We start from the raw sequence: 18,176 nt of genomic DNA, 5'->3' as shown, positions 1-18,176 counted from the left end.
TTGGCAGGGCCGCGGAAGAATTATCTGAGGGGGAGATTAGGAGAAAGTTGGTGGAGGATTTCGAGGCGGTCTGATCTCGCTTTCATCCATTTCACAGTTTGTTATTAGTCCGCACACACTAACGCTAACGGAGATCAAACTTGTTTGCGAGGCACAATAGCTTCATTCAGGTTACATCAAAAGGTGAGATGGAGGGCCCCCGGGCCGTGACATTTGAGGACGTGCTTCCAGGAACGGGGAGTGATTGTACGATCTCCAAGATGGATCACATGTTGGAGAAACCAGTTCACAAACAAGATGGAATTGATGCTGTTCTGCTAGTCAGCCATGAGATGGTGTCCTTGAGTCGCCGGATTCATAAAAAGCCAGAGAGTCATGACTCATGTTTCTGAGGAAAAGTGGCTCAGCTAGTGATTCCAGTCCCTTCTATAGCTGTTTTCATGCCCTTTGGAAAACATTCGCAGATGAAAAAAATGGCAGCCTCTCGCTCTGACATTGACGTCTCCGTGTTCGACACAGCTGCTCCGACACCACTTGCACCTAAAGCACAGCAAACTTGGAGAGCAGCGACCACATTGGACTTGTTCAAACAAAAGTTGTGGACCAGGAGAGCAGTAGCATGTTATGCTTTGTGGATGGCGGTCAACTTGTCCAGTCCAAGAAACATACAAGGCTGATGAACTGGTTTGAAAGAGTGGCGCTCTCCACGGCCTTCTCCTCACTCGGCTCTGTCGTACGGAGACGTGGGGCACACAATACGGCCTAGTGTTTCAGCTGACATATACATTAATAAAGTCTCCTGCACGCTGGTCCAACGCTGCACCCCCGAAGATTAAGTAAGTACATCTGTGGAAACAAGTGATCAGCTGTCACCTCAAATGATTCATGATCAAGTTAATTAAACGAATACCCGCTTGCAGCTTAGCGGGCATGTGACTGCTTTGAAAAGTGAGATGGTGGTTTCTCACACATGGTATTCCTGGGACACTACAATGAGTCCTTGTTTTACCGGAGGGCACTTCGAGTAGCTGCCAAATAATCCCTCGTCTTCGCCGTTTGGTCTGTGCAGCGCCGATAATCATTCACCAAGGTAAGGTGATGCGCATCTCTTCCTTTTTCACCCCCTCCCTGCATCCTCGCTAGCCGCTCAGTTTGCATGCCACGGAGCTGGGGATGACCTGAAATGGCCTCGTGCTTCCATAGCTTCCCAAAGCTGTTCGTATGATTACACTTCTTAAAAGCCCCCGCTCCCTCCCCCCGGGGTTTGTCCAACAGCTGGAGCGCGGCCAGACCTCCTAGTTTTTCCTCATCCTAACCCTCCTGTGGATTTTCTCCACACCACAGCAGATGGAACGGCCCATCCAAAGATATTCTCTTGATATTATTCAGAGCCTGTCATGCATAGTAAGAAAACTGAGAACCAGAGAGGGAGAGAAAACACCTGTAGTGCGATGATCACGTTGACTGGTGAAGTGGAGAGTTGGCACCGATGCCTCGACGCATTCCTTTGAACTACAGCTCCCCTTGGCAGGACATAACAGACAACTGATGTAACTCAGAAGAAAAACAAGCTCTTCGCAGAGACCAGACCAGCCTGCTGTTTATCTGCAGATGACCTGAAGGGGTAGTCAGAAATAAGAAGAACAAAGCTCAAGCACGCAGCCAATTTCCATCAAATTCCATACAAATACTCGGAAAAGAAAAAAAAATATTTTATTGAACATTCACTAAGACAGAAAGAGGATCTAGTTAGCCGCCAGGGGAAAGTGCTGCACACATGGGTTACATTTCAGTCACCCAAAAGCAAAGTTTCCTGTCACCGCCAACCACACAGAGCGGGAGAGTCCGGTGCCAGCTGAGCCCCGACCCGACTGTGGCCGATCCGATCAACACGGGCTGTAACGACATGAGGCATGCGTGACATGAGCCTGGAGCTGTACAGGAACGATAAAAAGATAATAATCTGGACCGCGAAAGGCACACACTGACCTGCGGGTGGCCAAGATGGTGGATGAGTAACTGACTACTGATCTTTCCGGGACATCCAGTTGTGGCGAAGAGGTTTTCGTTGGCTCGGGACCACCTGAGGAAAAGAACAGTGCCCCTCTGAGTGTCATTACATGATAACAGTCTGAAAATTGTTAACTTTAATGTCTTTGTTCTGTATTTCTGCCATTTTTAAACAAATTAATCGTCTGAAAAATAAAATAAAAGTTAACTGAAATGGACCGGCGTTTATTTTGAACATTAAAAACTTTCATCTTGTACTTTGCGGTGTTTTTTCTGTGCAAACGCCAAAAGCCTTACTTGAACAGTCGTGCTTTATCTATGTGTGCTGGTCTTTTCTCTTGTGGGTAGCTGCAAGACAAAAAAAAAAAAAACATGATTTAGAAACATCACAAACTAAAAAGTAGAATCCGTGGCAAACACTCCCTCACCTGGAGCGAGTTATATCCCAGATGAGCCAGTCGTTGCCCGCCACGGCGCCGACTTTAATCGTGTTGGTGAGGCACCAGTCGGCCGACATGAGCGGCCCGCAGTCCAGCGACAGGATGGCCTGCTGGGTGACCAGGTCGTAAAAGCGAATTGTACCCTTCTTCTCTGCAACCATTAACTGGAGACGACACAACAAAAGGATATCATGTTTATTCAGCCTTGAACATGGCGACTGTACGTGACGACAAAGGTCCACCGAGACTTGTGTGTAAGGATATTTGGCGCCTGAGTTCCCAAAGGTTAATGTTAGCTTGTTTAGGCTAATGTACCAGTATCTTGTATATAAATCTGGTATTGAGCATCATGAAATTTCACTTTTAATGATCTTAGGCTCAATGTAAAGATGTGAAAACCCTGCTTCACCGTTAGTTTTGCTCAAGAGCGGTTTTGATGCTCAAGAGCGGTTTTGATGCTCAACACAGTGAATCCGGACGCCGCCATCTTGGCAGCGCCTGACGCCACGTAACTCTCAGCTAATTCAAAAATGGTAAAGAAAGTGAGTGGAGCTGACCCAAGGTAGACGACTAGCCACCTGTGAGGGCACCCACCTGTCACTCAAAGAAGCCACGCCCACCAAATAACTTAAAGGGGAATTACAGTTTTTTTACAACATGGACCTTATTTCTGGCATAAAATCCGATTGTTTACTCACCCATATAACCAACGCAGCCTCTAAATAATGCCGCGAAACTCCTTCATTTCACCAATATTTTGTTATGATACGCTAGCATACGTTTCGGTGCCCCAGTCACTCCCACTATATGGATATACGTGGATCTAAATATCGTCCGAACGACTCCAGATGACACCAAAGTTATATGGGTGAGTAAACAAACGTATTTTATGCCAGAAATAAGGTCCAGGCTTTAAAAAACGGTAATTCCCCTTTAAAGCCCTAATCTAATTTAGTTTATATTAAAGATTTACCCTTAGCTATGATGACCGACCCTCATTTAGTACCTGCCTCAAGTGGTCATTTGAGGAACTGCTGTTTTTGCAACTAAAAATGAGGCAGTGACACGTTAACCAAGCATATGTATTTCGCCGGTTAATTTTTAAACAGATAACGAAACCCAACAACGTCAATGACTACTTGAGCAAACACAACTGCGACTCAACAAAACTGTATCTGCCTATGCTTGGTATCCTTTGTCGCTCGCAGCGTGAACACATTGTAAGGACTAGAATCTATCGCATCGTGTAATTGTACTGATCGTCCTCTCTCAAGCTCTTCGCAAACCTTTCTATAATAGTAGGCTTTATACTCTACTTTTGGAAGAGCTTTGAACACTTTTTCCATGCTTGGACCACTCATGAGAATATTGCATGTTTGACAACAATCAAGATATCTCCGATAAGGGAGGAGAATCCAAAAGTCGGCCGTGACCTTTAGCATGCATGGTTATTTCTGATTTTACAGTTCAACTTATCTCACACCTGACCCGGAATACAGCAGTTACGCTTCACCAGTCGGACCCCAGAATAAGAGCCTATATCTAAAACATCCCACCCTTACCTTAAAGACTTCCTCTGGGTGCCAGCAAACGCTGATGCCAGGAGAGCGAAGTCTGAGAGTAGTGCTTTCATTTCCATCCAGGTCCCACACCCTGCAGACATGAATTCAAAACAACAATGAGGATTAACATGAACACCAATAAAATATACCACCCTTGTCTGGGATACTTTGGTTTTAGTGTATTGGAACAAACGCTGTTTTTTCAAGTGCTGTGAGAATTAATTGCACAAACCCATGTAGTTGCCTCATTATTGTGAAGGAGGTAAAAAAAAAAAAAAAAAAAAAGAAAGAAAACCACCAGACTTTAATCAGTTCCAATTAGTAATGTTACAGCTTGATTCAGCTTGATATGTGAACCACTCTTGGCCTATAATCCCAAAACAAAATCCACAACCTCTTAATTAACAACAAAGATGGGGTTTTAGAGTGCACTGCTAAAAATAGCAAAGGATTTTGAACTACTCTTGGATAGCTTACATAACATCTGACAGAACTCAACTCCCAAGGGATTTTTTCCAGGTGTAGTTCAAGCGCAAACATGACACACAAAAGCCTCGAACCCAGCAGGTTGAATGCCACAAGGCCCCTCACTCACATATTTCAACATATTCCTTGAAGAAGGTTTTGAGTTGTGGTATTTTTCCTACAAATCTTCAAGCTAGTTTTCACTACATTTGCAGCTCAGTACAAAACTGGCCTTTGAGGCACACACTGATTGATGACATGTTTTCATCCAAGTTCATGTTTGCTCCCAAGTTATCCAACTCCCGCAAATTCGTGAGCAAGTCAGATACAGGGTCCTCACGATTTTTCAGGGAAAATGAGTTCTTTTCTCAGATTTCGGCCCTCAGCTGTGAAGGCAGACCAACTTTTGCTGGACTCCTCTTACATTGAAAACGCCAGCCTCGCATTACATGGAGCTAATGATAGCAGGGGAACACTGGGGGGAGGACAGGACCCTCGCCCGAGTCTACGTCACGCTCCACTCGCATTACAGCAAATGTTTCGCTGTGGGCGGCCCGCTGCCATTCATTTTCTGCGGACTGAGAAAGATCGGCGGAGAGAAGTTGAACGGCATCATTCTTTACGCAAGTGAAACAGATGGGTCTTAAAGCCAAGCACGTAGGGGATTATGACCAATCTTGATCAAAATGATGGTAGCTCCAACAGCTAAATAGGACGTATGATAGCAAAAGCAGCTGAGAAACACCACGGATGTAATGAATCACTTGGACGGAGGGAGCTGCGGTTCGTGAGACGTGGATCTCTGGTTTACCACATCTGAACGATCCCTGAACTAGAAGAAAAGGTGGAGATGGGGGCTGCAAGTGTTTCTGGGAATATAAAACAAACGCTTGTGAAGCATGGGAAGGCGCTGATTGATGAGGTCATGCAGAAGACATCATGTAATAAAGCCCAAAAAGTACCTCCAAAGACCATCTAAATGTCAAGTGTGTTGTTGGAGAGATTGATGTCCTCAGTGGTGTGGTGTAGGGGTGGATATGCCCCGTCTCAGATGAAGACCTCAGTAAACACTCAACTTTCCCTGCCTCGTATCCCCTGCAGCAGGACAGAGTCCTGTCAAAACTCTAGCTTCTTTTCCTTGCCCATGTGCAGAATAAGCCAGAGCCTTCATTGCGGAGCATGAGTGAGGCTGAGAAGGGGGAAAAAAGGAGAAAACCCCCAGACCACATCAGGAAAACAACAACTAAACCCTATTCTTTCCGTCCCCTAGCCAAGCAGAGCTCACTTGCATGCTACACCACCAACAGCCAAACTGTGGTCAACCACTTTGCCCTTCAAACAGAGAGCACCGGCTCCACGAAAAAACATAACCTTTGTCGAATGAGGTGAAAGACATGAGATGTGAAAACATGCATGACCACCTCTAATAAAACACAGAGTAATTGCTTGACACTACATCAAGCAATAACACTCTGCTTCCATGTACAACAGAGTTGAAAAGGACATCTGAAGTCCAGTATTGTGTTATCTAAGTGAGGCCAAAGTGTTACGGTTTCTCAGTGTTTTCAATAAGTGGAGGAAACGGGAAATGCCGCGAGCACTGTGTGATCTGATTTATTGTAGAGAGCAGAGTAAATAATCGAAGGTGACTCTCTGGAAGGAGAGAACTGGAAGAGTCGAACAATATAATCCAATCCCAGTGCCTCGCGGGGTCATCCTGTCTGCATCAGCATCTACCCTAACTGGACCTACTCAAGATTTCATTTAGATTCGAAACACTAACATTATCTTTAAAAATCACATACTGTTGAGAGAGTTACTGAAACCATTTGAGCTCTGAGTCAGCTATAAAACATCATCTCCACATTATGATTCAGAGCATGTAAAAACTAAGCCTCGTTTCCACCGCAGGAACTTTCCCCAGGCGCAAGGAACCTTTGGAGTGCATTTGCGCCTTTCCACCGCAGGAACTAGGGTCTAAATTAAGTTCCGGGAATTTATCTTAATCCCTAAAGGCCCCTGGTCAAGGGGGGGTAGTACTTATCAAAAGTACAGAAACTTGAGTTTGCTGCAATGAATGTTTCGGATAGGTCAAGCCTAACATTCACGATTCTTTAGGCTGCAGTGGAAACGTAGACAACCAGCGGTTCATAGGAACCATTTAGTTCCCTTGAAAAAAGTTCCTGGTTAGCATGCAGAGAGGCTGAAGCTAATGGACACAAAGTCAAATTAAAAGTAAATAGACAACTAGTAGCGTTTGTGAAGATTCTCAGCTGTCCAGGTTGTGATTTGTCTAAAAAGACAAGGTAAGACAGACAACTGCACTTGTTTGAATATTTTTTACCATTAATCCAAGTGCTTTCTTTAGTTCTAAATGACTGAGGGAGTTTGGGTGTTCATTAGGCATATCTGTAGATGAGTAGGGTCTGCTAACAACCCAATACTCACCTCCAATTCGAGGATTCAGATTAACCTATGTGGTATGTTCATTTTTCACGATTAATGGTTCTCTTATAACCCATAAATGGCCAAAAACTCTACAGACTCAAGTCATAAATAAAGTTTTAACCTGGACAGACGGACAGCCTCCTACAACAAGGCCTTAACCTCTGTCCCCAAAATGTTTTACCCCCAATTCTTGCCTTTAGTCTGGTCGGTGCCAAAAACTAATGGACACAAAGTCAAATTAAAAGTAAATAGACAACCAGTAGCGTTCGTGAAGATTCTCGTTTATCCAGGTTGGATTTGTCTAAAAAGACAAGACAACTGCACTTGTTTGAATATGTTTTACCATTAATCCAAGTGGTTTCTTTAGTTCTAAATGACTAGTAAGAGAGTTTAGGTATTCATTAGGAATATCTGTAGGTGGTGCCCACTTGAAACTCACATGAGTAGGGTCTGCTAACAACCCAATACTCACCTGCAATTCGAGGGTTCAGATTAACCTATGTGGTATGTTCATTTTTCACGATTAATGGTTCTCTAACAACCCATTAATGGCCAAAAACTCTACAGACTAAAGTCGTAAATGAAGTTTTAACCTGGACAGACGGACAGCCTCCTACAACACAGTCTTAACCTCTGTCCCCAAAATGTTTTACCCCCAATTCTTGCCTTTAGTCTGGTCGGTGGAGAACTACTAATGGTGGAAAGAGAGGATAATGGTTTTAGAACTCGAGACGCCACTTGGATGAGTGGTGAAACGTCTTTAACAAAACCCAAACAAGTCCAGTTGCTGTTGCATCAGCTTTCTTTTCAGATCAAACTAAAAGTATGGCACCAAAAAAGTATGGGTTAACGTAAACAGACGAGCACAAGCAATGGATGAAGCCAAAATTCATGGATAATAATAATGGATATGGATTCATATTTCGAAGGACAAAAGGTTGAAAACTGCAGTTTGAAGTGCCAATTTAGCTAAATGGTACATTTAATTGGTTGGCCCTGATTGCGCACTGATTATTACTAAACATGCACAAATGAAACTGTCCGTATCGTAGAAAGTGTTTATTAAGGTGCAGTTTATAATCCATTCAGAACATGGAGGACCCTTGAGTTAATCTGACAGGGCTGTCGAGGTACATCAGCCCAGAACCACTCAAACAGACGACGGGCTGAAAGCATGGACGATGATATCATGCTGCTGTACTTTGTTTCGCTCACACAACGTAAGCAACTGAGAAGAACAAATGGATTATCACTAAGAACAGGACAACATGGTTTAAACCATATACATAATGCATAAGCAGCAGGTGTGCGTTATCCCGAGTTCAGAAGCGAACTCAGTCAACCCCAAATCCCTCTCAAGACGCTGCAGTGCGCCCCTCTGATCTCTAGGTGGCACATTTCCCCACAAACTCCACCCTACTCCATCTACACTGCGAGCTGTTTAGAGTACATGAAACGAACTCCCCCGAGGAAGTGGTTCCCCGCCTAGATACTGCAGCGTCAGGTTGCAATGCTGGCAACAGACGGGGGTCCCACAACTGCAGGGGACAGCGATGACCAAACTAAGCAAACTTATAGTAGAAGGGCTCCTGCCAAACCTAACAAGAGCGGCGGAGAGGTCATGAGCCTGTACATGCAGACATAAACCTCCCTCCCTTTCTGCAGGACCACTTTCCTCCTCTTATGTCAAGGCCCAGTTTGTGTGGGCTGACTGGAAGGTCCACTCCTGTTAACTTGATCTATCCCCTGTTCCGCCTCTGTCTTCCTCCCGCGTCCCATATTTTCTCAACATGACAGAATTTAAATCTTTCAGCAGATGGAGCGCACTCCTGTTTTCTCTGGCTGGTCAGCGGAGGGAGGGGAGGAGGGGAGGAGGGGGGGAGGAGGAGAGGGGATGGGAGCAGAGGAGACTTGTTCTACTCGGATCTCAGTTGTGGTTGAACAGGACGATCATCACGACTGTCAAAGTGTTTTGTAATGACAAATGCAAAAGACCTGAAGATGCTTATAGCGTTTATGATTAGGCTACAGGTTTAATGTCGTTAGTTTGAACTATTTGAAAAAAAAAAAGTTCGGGAAATTGTGAGAAATCCTCAAAAAAATAAATATTGCAAATACTAGGGTTCATATTTTAATTAAATGTGATTTTTAGGTTTGCAATGTGATTCAGAATCTCATTAAAGAAATTTTAACAAGCCAAGATGAGAAAGAAATCTGTGAAAAGTTGTCTTATTTAAATGATCGTGATTTAAATCAGTCGTCCTGTGTGGTGTCTTCACTACGGCTGCAAAATTTGCGAATTATAGGTTTAGTTAAGAAGCCGAAGTAACTGCAATTATTCTATGAAACTGTTTAATTTCATTTTAAACAGCATCTCGACCTTTGGTTAGATGGTTTAGGGTTAGACTGGTTAGACATTTGAAGAAATTAAGACAATTACAGGAGTACTTTTTGAATTCAATTTGTTTGCATAGCTAAAGCCACAGTGAGCTGTTGGATGAGGAGCTGCAGGCAGCCCATCTCCAACTTGTCAGCCAGGTAAACTGCTCCTCATTTTTCTATTAACTATGCAGGTAGAACTTTTTTCCTGAATGTTTTGGTTTCTACTTGTATAGTTAAAAAGGGCAGTCTTGAATTTAGAAAGAAGGAGCAGCCACAGTGAGCTGTTGGATGAGGAGCTGCAGGCCATGGTTGCACACAGAATTATGGATAAATCATTATCTAGCCTCTTAATTAAAACAACAATAGATCATTTTAAGTAAGACGTCAGGGAATGAGTTTGCTGCCCTGACAGATTTAGGAAGTTTCCCAAATCAAATTAATTATTATCATTAACTTTGCAGGTAGAACTGTTCTTTCTCAGTGTTTTGTTGAAGATGTTCCGTCAATGTCCTTTCTTCTTCTTCTTTGGTCTTGCTCGTTTCCAGAGGGAACGAGTCCAGACGGAAAAGCAGGTCTTGTGCTTTGGAGCCCTCTCCTCTGAAACTTGGATCTCATCCATGACTTCAGGTGTCTGTGAAATGGATTCCTACACCACCTCCACCTCTTCTTCCTCTTCTTCTTCTTCTACTACTACTACTACAACCTCCTCCTCCTTCTCCTCTTCTCTAGAGTTTCCTGAGCTCTGTCCTGGGAGTTGTAGGGTCAAGTCCTGTGAGTGTTCACAGGAGGACATCTGTCCCTCTGAGAAGCTCCTTGAAGGAGGTCAGTCTCCTGCTCCAAGTCCTCCTGGATGACGTTCTGCTCAGCATTCAGCATCTGGTGCTCTGTTTCACTTTCAAAATGAGACCGAGCTTGCTGCTGAATGACGGCAATTCTTCTGCTTCACTTCCCACAGTTCAGTTTCATACCTGTGGTGGATCTCTTGGTATGAAACTTTTATTCTCTCGAGCTCAGCCCTCGTTTCATCGTCCTGACTCGTGAGCAGCTGATCTTGACTTTTCTCATGAGTCAACTCCTGTTTTCTCTGTTCCAGCTGTTTGATCCTCAGTGTTTGCACCTGTAAACACTTGGCTCTCTCTATGCGTAACAAACTGTCCTGCTCTTTTGCGCAGGTTACGCCTCTTTGGACCTCAATGGTTAAATGTTCTACTTGCTTCCAGGGAGTCTTGTTTTCCTTCTCCTCTGACTCCAGGTTTGTAGAGAGCTTTGCTTCTGGAAGAAACTGTCCTCCTGTGCACTTTGGAGCTGGAAATTAAGCTCCTCCATCAGACTAGGGCTTCTTGTTGTTTTTTCACATCCAGTCGTTGTTGCAGTTGGATTCTCAGTGTTTGCTCCTCTAAACACTTGGGTCAAATATTCAACATGGCTCCAGAGAGTCTTGTTGTCTTCTTTCTCTGACTCCAGTTCTGCAGAGAGCTGTGTGAGATGTTTAAGACATCACAACCGTATGACATCACAACCATGTGACACCATAACCTTATGATATCACACCAGTTGTAAAGAAATATCAAGTAGACAAATAATATAAACACTAAAAATTAATTTTATCGTTATTATCATTGATTTAATTTTGCACCCGCTGCTGTCTGCACATTTGGTTCGATGTCAACTGTCAAAAACCATGCATTTTGTTGTGTATGTACCTGAACTATGATGGACAGTAAAGCTGAATCCAATGTAAAAGGTCACAACAACAGTAACATATAAACAGTTAAAGCATTAATGGGAGCTAGCTGAATGCATGTGACTAAACGAGTGAAAGAACTAAACAGTTAAATGGCTGAAATAGAAAGTAAAGCAGAGAGTTGCGTGTTGCAGGAGAACCAGGGGCTGCCCCCGCTTTGACCCCCGCTACTGACACACTTTTTCCCTCTTCTAGCCTTAATTGAAAAGGAAAATTTGGGGACCTTGTCACATGCCCCCCTTAGAGAGGAAAATCTTTCTGGAGCTAATTGGATTTCCATATTTAACCAATTAACTAGAAAAGCTACAAAGCAGCTCTGTGCTTACGCACAGTCACACTGGAGCATGTTGTGCTTAGCGTCATGTTTCACTGTGGAAACACTGTCAGGACTTTCTGCACCATTAACAGAGAACAGAACTGAAAATCAGAAGCTGGGAACACACACACATGCACACACACACATATGGAAATAAAATGACTTGGACCTGCAAGTGTGGTCATCACTGACGGAAGCAATTTGTTTCCCCTCTGTGGGCTCAAACACCAAATGGTTAATGTAGCTGGTGTGGCCCTCCATCACCTAGGAAACAGGGTGGAAAAACAATATGTAAAAATAACACAAACAATAAAGTGTTAAAGGAATGTTTCGCTGCAAACGTTGCTTTACTACTGTACACCGGCTGCAGCTTTGCTTTCTGTGTGTGCGGCTACATTTCCTGTATCGCTAAGTACCAAAAGTCAGCGCTAAGTAGAGAAAGCTGATGCCAAATGACAAGAGCAGCTCTGGCCAATGTGCTCCAGATGTTGCACTACCTTGACTTCATGCCTATCCTGAAGATCAGAAGTCAGCAAGCGTAGCTTTCTGTCAGCTGCAGCGGTGCACAATCTGCAAAGGGAGAGGAAGAGGAAAAGAACGAGAGAATATGAAAATAAACAAAGGCAGAACATCAAAACAGAGTCAGACTGCGCGGACCCAATGACAGACGACATCTCTTTCTGCGTACATGCCTGCAGCTGCCTAGACTGACACCTCTGGAGGAGGGTGTCAGTGTGTGTGGTAGAAACTTGGACGGGGATCAGTAGAAGCGCTGCCAGGGAGATTCTAATTGCAAGCTAAGATAAACACGGAGAAAAACAAGAATCCTCACGCCATTTACGCAGGTCTCTGTTCGAAAAACCTGCGCAGGGCCAGGCAGAGGACTTTCCCCTCTAATCAGCCCCGGTATACACCAGCGCCTGCAATTATTCACACAATTACACTAACTCACTTATGACAAGAAAAACACACACATATCACTAGAATAAACAGACAGCGGTTCACACATTTTCAGTCGCAGGCACAGACGGATTTGGCATGGTGTCACTACAAACACCCGGAACATGCTTCAGGGTTTTACTGCTACAGCAGATTAGATTATTTTAGGATGGGCCCTATCACCATACAAATTAATGTTTGTTGCAAAGCATGGAACATGTTCTGGTTCCTCTTGCCTTTGTCGTTTGATATGAAAGGGAAACTCCACCGGATTTCAGTGCCAATAAATTGTTTCAAAGAATTCTTTGTGACAGATGAGAGAGACAATAACTCATCCTGTCTTCTGCTCTCATTTCAGCTCCATAGAGACTTGGTTTATTACAAAATAAAGTCAAATTAGCTGTAAAGTTGTCGTGTTCTTGCAGCGTTACGTGAGAACGTGGAGCCAGTTAGCTTAGCTTAGCATTACAGATGGAAAAGGGTTAAAAATGAGCCTTTAAACACCAATTATATGTTTTTTGGTGAAGCGTGAGCGTAAAGAATGCTAGTACTACCAAACATAGTCGTGTAAATGGTTGGAAAACCAGAAAGGGACTTAACTAAGCTAGCATTTGCATCCTCCTGGTGCAGCTGAGTACATGAAAAAAAGCTTCGAACATCAAGTTCATCAAACATTTCACTGAAGTTATCAGCTGCAACAGGAAAACATTGAGCATCTTGTGACAGTTCAGTGTAGGGCTGTGCAATTAATCGAATTTTGATCACGATTTCGATTCTTGACTCAAACGATCTCCAAATTAATAAAATCGAGTTGGAACGATTCTTTTGCCATTTTCCGTTGTCTGTGAGGTTTTAATGAAAGAGACGCGCATGCGCAATTCAGTCGCTCCCCCAGAGCATTCAACGCGGCACCACGAGCTCTGTGTGTGTGTGTGCGCGTGGTGACCTGCAACACTCAACACTTATTCAGAAAGCAGCGCGAGCGAGATGGCAGAGGGAGGATGGTCCCGTTTGGTCGATAAAAAGGGTAAAACAAGTTCTTGTATGGCAACACTTCGGATTCGAAGAATCCGACGAAGCACAGGGCCACATAATGTGCAAAATGTGCAACAGTGTGATATCTGCGCCCAGTTGTGGTTTTAGGCACGGGCGAACCGGGCGGCATTTTTTCATGACAGGGGGGCGGCACGAGCACTTGGAAAAAAAAAAAATAAACAAATACATCTGCGCCGCTACATGGTTTTCTATTATCTGTCATATCTGTGTGGGGAACTGGCAAATTGTCGCCCCCTGTAGCTGCAGGCGCCCCTGCTGCTGAGAAGGTGCCATGCACAGAAGGTGTGCGTGAGAAAGGGGAGGGGAGCGCGGGGGACAGTTCACCTCTGGGTCTCTCCCAAATTGAACGGGGGGGTTATAGTGAGTTTTTTTTGCCGAAATGCCGAATAAATGCATTTTATTTTCAAACTCAAAAAGAATCGTTTGAAGAATCGTGATTTCAATCTTGACCAAAAAAATCGTGATTCTCATTTTCTCCAAAATCGAGCAGCCCTAGTTCAGTGTTCTGCTGGGAAACTTTTGGACCTGGAATTCATTGGTGTGGATGTTACTTAGACATGTAGCACCCACTTAGACCAGACCAGGCACCCCCACCCCACAGCAATGACACTCCTTGATGGCAGCAGCCATCCCCAGCAGGATGCAGCCTGACACAGACACACACACAAAAACGCTTTAGGAATAACTAAAAAAAAAAATAGGGATGCACCGAAAAATTTCAGCCGAAAACCGAAAACACACTTTTGGGCCATTTTTGGCTGAAAATTGCTGCCGTTGTTGCTTGCACGTGTTGTTTCGGTGATAAAAGTCCGAAAATTTTTTCGGACGAAAAACGGGAAATGCACTTTCGGCCCGTTTTCGGCCTAAAATGTATCGCCGAAACAACACGGCCGAAACAACACGGCCGAAACAGGATGTTGTGATGATGCAAGCAACAACCGCAGCAATTTTCGGCCGATAATTTTTGGTGCATTCCTAAAAAAAAAACATGAAGAACAGCACAAGGTGTTGACCTGGCCTCCAAATTCACTAGATCCCAAACTGATCAAGTATCTGTGGGATGATCCACAGAGGCCCCTCCCCTCAAAGGCCCCCCACTAACACCGCATGACACCCTCAGAAGGCCCATGTTTATTCTCTGATGAGCCACAACTATTTTGGAGGCACAAAGGAGACCTGCACAATATTTGGAAGACGGTCATAATGTTATGCCTGATCGGTATAGTTCTGTTGTTCATGCTATTGTTCAGCATGCCACCCAAGGCTGAAAAGTGTGCGTGCTCCGTGTTAGTCTGAGGTCTCAATAGTCTTCAGGCTCGTTCTCATTACGTGCTGCTGCAGTGGCAGAGCTGCAGCTCGAGCCCCTTCTCCTCCCCTCATCTCTCCCGCTCTGTCTGGGCCTCTGCTTGAGGTTAGCCCGTGAGAACGTTGCACTTTTCCTGGAAGGCACTGCTACGTGCAGACCGAAGGGAGGGATGGAACCCGAGTGGGTAGTCATCAGCGCAATAACATGTGTGCACGTCACAGAGCTGGCTCGAGGGTCCTGTGGAGTAAACCGCAGAAGGCCAGGAATTATCGCTGCCTTTCCTTTTCAATTACAGAAAGCCTAAACACTGCCGGAGGGACCGCGGAACCTTCCAATCCGCCGCTTCAATTAGGCGGAAACCCTTGCTTTCTAACAATCTACAGTTAGGCTACTTCCCGCCTGTCCAGAGCCACCTGAAACAACTTGGCTCACATCCTGGCAGCTGCAGTGTGACAGTACGAGGCGGTGATGACTACTTTCGCACAGCGTGGCTGCTGTGCTTTCTATACAACTGCCTCTTGTTCTGGTCACGAGGAGAGTGTTTTGAATAATTATCCTGTTCTGTTGACAGACGTGGACGTCGGGCATGTGGAAGTGAAGCCTTGACACCTTCTAATCCTATTCAAGAGTCTCATGACTTCACGTATAATAAGAGGCACATGAGCTGCAGACGCCCCACCACACACACCATGGACTTCTATCAAATGTGGCCAGTTTTATTAATTAAATTATTCATTAAGTCAATTAACAAATCGTATTTAGAAACGCAGTGAACACCGCCGATGTCAGTGAGCTTCTGTTGCCATAGTTTTGGCGGCGTGTCCCGCATCGTTGGCACTAGTCGGACCCCAGGTCAGAAGCTGTTTAGAAGATTTGTCGTGTTTGTCGTTGAATCTGAACGATTCAAATCCACAAATATTTCCGTCTACAACGAATAAACCGTAGCCTAAGAGTAGCACTTCCTGTTTCCCCTTTTGATTGACAAATACAGACTACTGCCACCTGCTGGTATAAAGAGATATTTCCTTCCATTGCTGGCTGTGGTATGTGCAATGTGTCCAAGTGCCACTTTTCTGTCTAGACACAGGCAACGTCACAGTCAGCCTACGTTGCCAGTAGTTCCTTGATGTACTTCCTTGATGTGTCTGGGCTTTAAGGCTCTAGTTGCACACGTAGTAACTCATGTGACAGTTTTAAAGCTCAGCAGAATTAGACTGCACACGCTTTATGATCTGCCAAAGCAAACACACATTTTGACAATTTATTGTCGTGATTCCCAGGGAGCCAACGAGACATAAAACCCCCGCTCGAGCCTGATAATGAATCACAGCGATAATCCCGTAACCTTTACTTTCTCATTAATGAATGAATCGTCTGAATGAAAAACATGGAAAGCATTGATTAATTAGATTTTTCTTAGTGGGAGCCCGCAATGGCTGGACGTTAGCTGCCAAGTGAAAAGCAGGGCATCCAGGACCAGAGACAAATAAAAATATACAGAGGTTATAAATGAAATGGCTCCCTACTTTAAACAGCCAACTTTCAGCCCTAATAAGACACTTCCAAGCAAAATGTTTGGCCTTGTGCAACAACAGAGGAGCACATGAGCAGCTCAAGTGCTCTTGCAGTTAATCTTAGAGCAAAAACAAACCAAATGGACTCTTACACATGGATGTTATTTTCTCCCTGCCTGACACCGCGGTATATGTACCCTGTGTGGCCTATTTTATGATTTCTATTGGGGCTTTTTCTCTTGTGTTTTAAAGTTACAGCAAAACGGTAGCGTCTCGCTACCAGGCATCACACATAATATAACCAGGGGAAAGGTGAGAAAAGTACCTGATTGTTGGTATCCTGTCCAGCCGAGACTCAGGGCTCCAGGCGAGAGCATCGACGCGCAGCCCGTGTTGAAAAGCTCGAAGAACGTTGAATTCGACTCCCTCGACGTCCACGTCCTCCTCCTGTGGGAGCAGGTTAGTCGTCAGGAAAAGAAGGAACACACTGAACAAAAACAGGCTGCGTGGAGCTGCATGTCTAACCTGGAAGAGGCACGTGCCCACTACGACATACTGGTTTCCACCGTAGGCCAGGAGAGAGGAAGGAGTACCAGAGCTGAAGGGACTGAACTCCACCACATGGACGTAGTCCTCACACGAGACTGTGTATGAGGGACTGCGGCTAGCGTCCTCCTGCATGTTGTGTGAGCTGGTAAAGCTGGAAGCTTTGGATCAGGGCTTCTGCAAGAAGAAGAACATAAGGATAGACAACAACTTAGTCAAATGTTTTAGGAAGAAACATAGTTTATTTGATCATCAGCTGACAATGCTCACAAAATTAGTAATGAACTTGACCTGAGGAAGGCTGCTTATTTTATCACACTTTTACTATATTGCAATATGTCACACAATGTAAAACTCTACTAAACTAAATCTCTACCTTTGTGTATGGTCTACAAAATGCATAACAGCTAAATCAGACACTCAAACAAACTCAAACACTTTTCTTTTTTTAGTCAGGATGCTTGAAGAGAGCCTTTAAACCAAACCTCATTCAGATATTTGCATGTTTTGCATATCCTTGCAGGTACAAACACACGCACATTTAGTAAGGCACATTGAGGAAGTTTTTACTTAACTAAATTTGTCAGTGCTCAATTCGGCAAACGTCAAATACACAAAAAAGTGTTGTACTTGAATTTTGTTGGACGAAAACAAAGAGAAATTGAGATTCTAGTAAAATACAGATGCCGAATTGAATAATAGCTACAATAGACTCGCTAGTATCCGAGGTTATTTTATACAAGAGCAGCTACCTATAATGTTTATGTTATGTTATGTGAGCTAACGTTACATCCACAGCTCCAAACTACACATAACTGTCAAATGCCACCTGGGACAGAGCTACAACGTGGGTTCTGCCTGACTCAAACATGAGAGCACCGCTAGATAGCAATTAGCCAAACAAGTTTATCTCGCCCGTTTTAACATTTAACGTTGAACTAGGCTCTCCCTTTGTGGTGGGAGTCCATTTCGATTCAAAATACCGTAATTACTGATATACTTTAGCACCTTACTGTCAATGAATTCGCTGAATCAAATGCTGCGCGCCTTAGAAGTGTTTTTAATGTTCTTCCGGGTACGACACGGAATGTACCATTGAGTGGAAAACGTCAAGGGGGAGATTTAAAGTAACGTAAATGAAAAAAACGTCTAAACAGATTCAGAACGAACCAGCACCTAATTAAAAACTAATGTTAAGAATGTATATAACTACAACTGTCGATGTGCTGTGGGGTTTTGATGTTAAATGTACCGGAAAATAATTTGTTTATCGGATAGGCCCGCTGCATCTTGCTGCGAGGTGATTGGCTATAAGGCAGCGAACGTCATCGCCATTTAAAAATTCAAAACAGAGCGTTTGTTGTTGTGGACGTGTGTCCTCGGGAGACTGGAGCAATATTAGAGGTTTGAACTGTTCAATCTACACATTTTGTAATTATTTTTTAGTT

At 44.1% G+C, this 18,176-nt stretch overlaps 1 protein-coding gene across 2 annotated transcripts; it reads right to left on the bottom strand.

Moving 5' to 3' along the window:
* Positions 1-1,691: 1,691 nt before the first annotated feature.
* On the bottom strand, positions 1,692-18,144 carry nup37 (nucleoporin 37). Of its 2 annotated transcripts, XM_084573944.1 has the most exons (10): positions 17,742-18,144; positions 16,708-16,905; positions 16,508-16,629; positions 11,865-11,937; positions 11,537-11,631; positions 4,013-4,103; positions 2,439-2,614; positions 2,308-2,358; positions 1,990-2,083; positions 1,692-1,896 (listed from the first exon to the last, which is right to left on the bottom strand). In XM_084573944.1, the coding sequence occupies exons 2-10, from the start codon at positions 16,861-16,863 to the stop codon at positions 1,783-1,785; spliced, it is 972 nt and encodes a 323-aa protein (XP_084430070.1). In that variant the 5' UTR covers positions 16,864-16,905; positions 17,742-18,144; the 3' UTR covers positions 1,692-1,782. The 2 variants fall into 2 exon arrangements, with proteins under 2 accessions (XP_084430070.1, XP_084430071.1); XM_084573945.1 differs by lacking the exon at positions 17,742-18,144 and having other exon boundaries at positions 16,708-17,209.
* Positions 18,145-18,176: the final 32 nt, after the last annotated feature.

Source organism: Chelon labrosus (genome assembly GCF_963514085.1).
Source record: "Chelon labrosus genome assembly, chromosome: 23".
NCBI lineage: Eukaryota > Metazoa > Chordata > Actinopteri > Mugiliformes > Mugilidae > Chelon > Chelon labrosus.
The sequence above is the reverse complement of the archived record's forward strand: the minus strand, read 5'-3'. Positions and strand labels throughout refer to the sequence as shown.

Coding starts and splice junctions, on each gene's coding strand:
- nup37 (XM_084573944.1), bottom strand. CDS start 16,863: ATGCAGGAGGACGCTAGCCGCAGTCCCTCATACACAGTCTCGTGTGAG. Junction 16,630..16,707: donor TGGGCACGTGCCTCTTCCAG/GTTAGACATGCA, acceptor CTGCTCCCACAG/GAGGAGGACGTGGACGTCGA. Junction 2,084..2,307: donor GATAAAGCACGACTGTTCAA/GTAAGGCTTTTG, acceptor TCTTTTCCTCAG/GTGGTCCCGAGCCAACGAAA.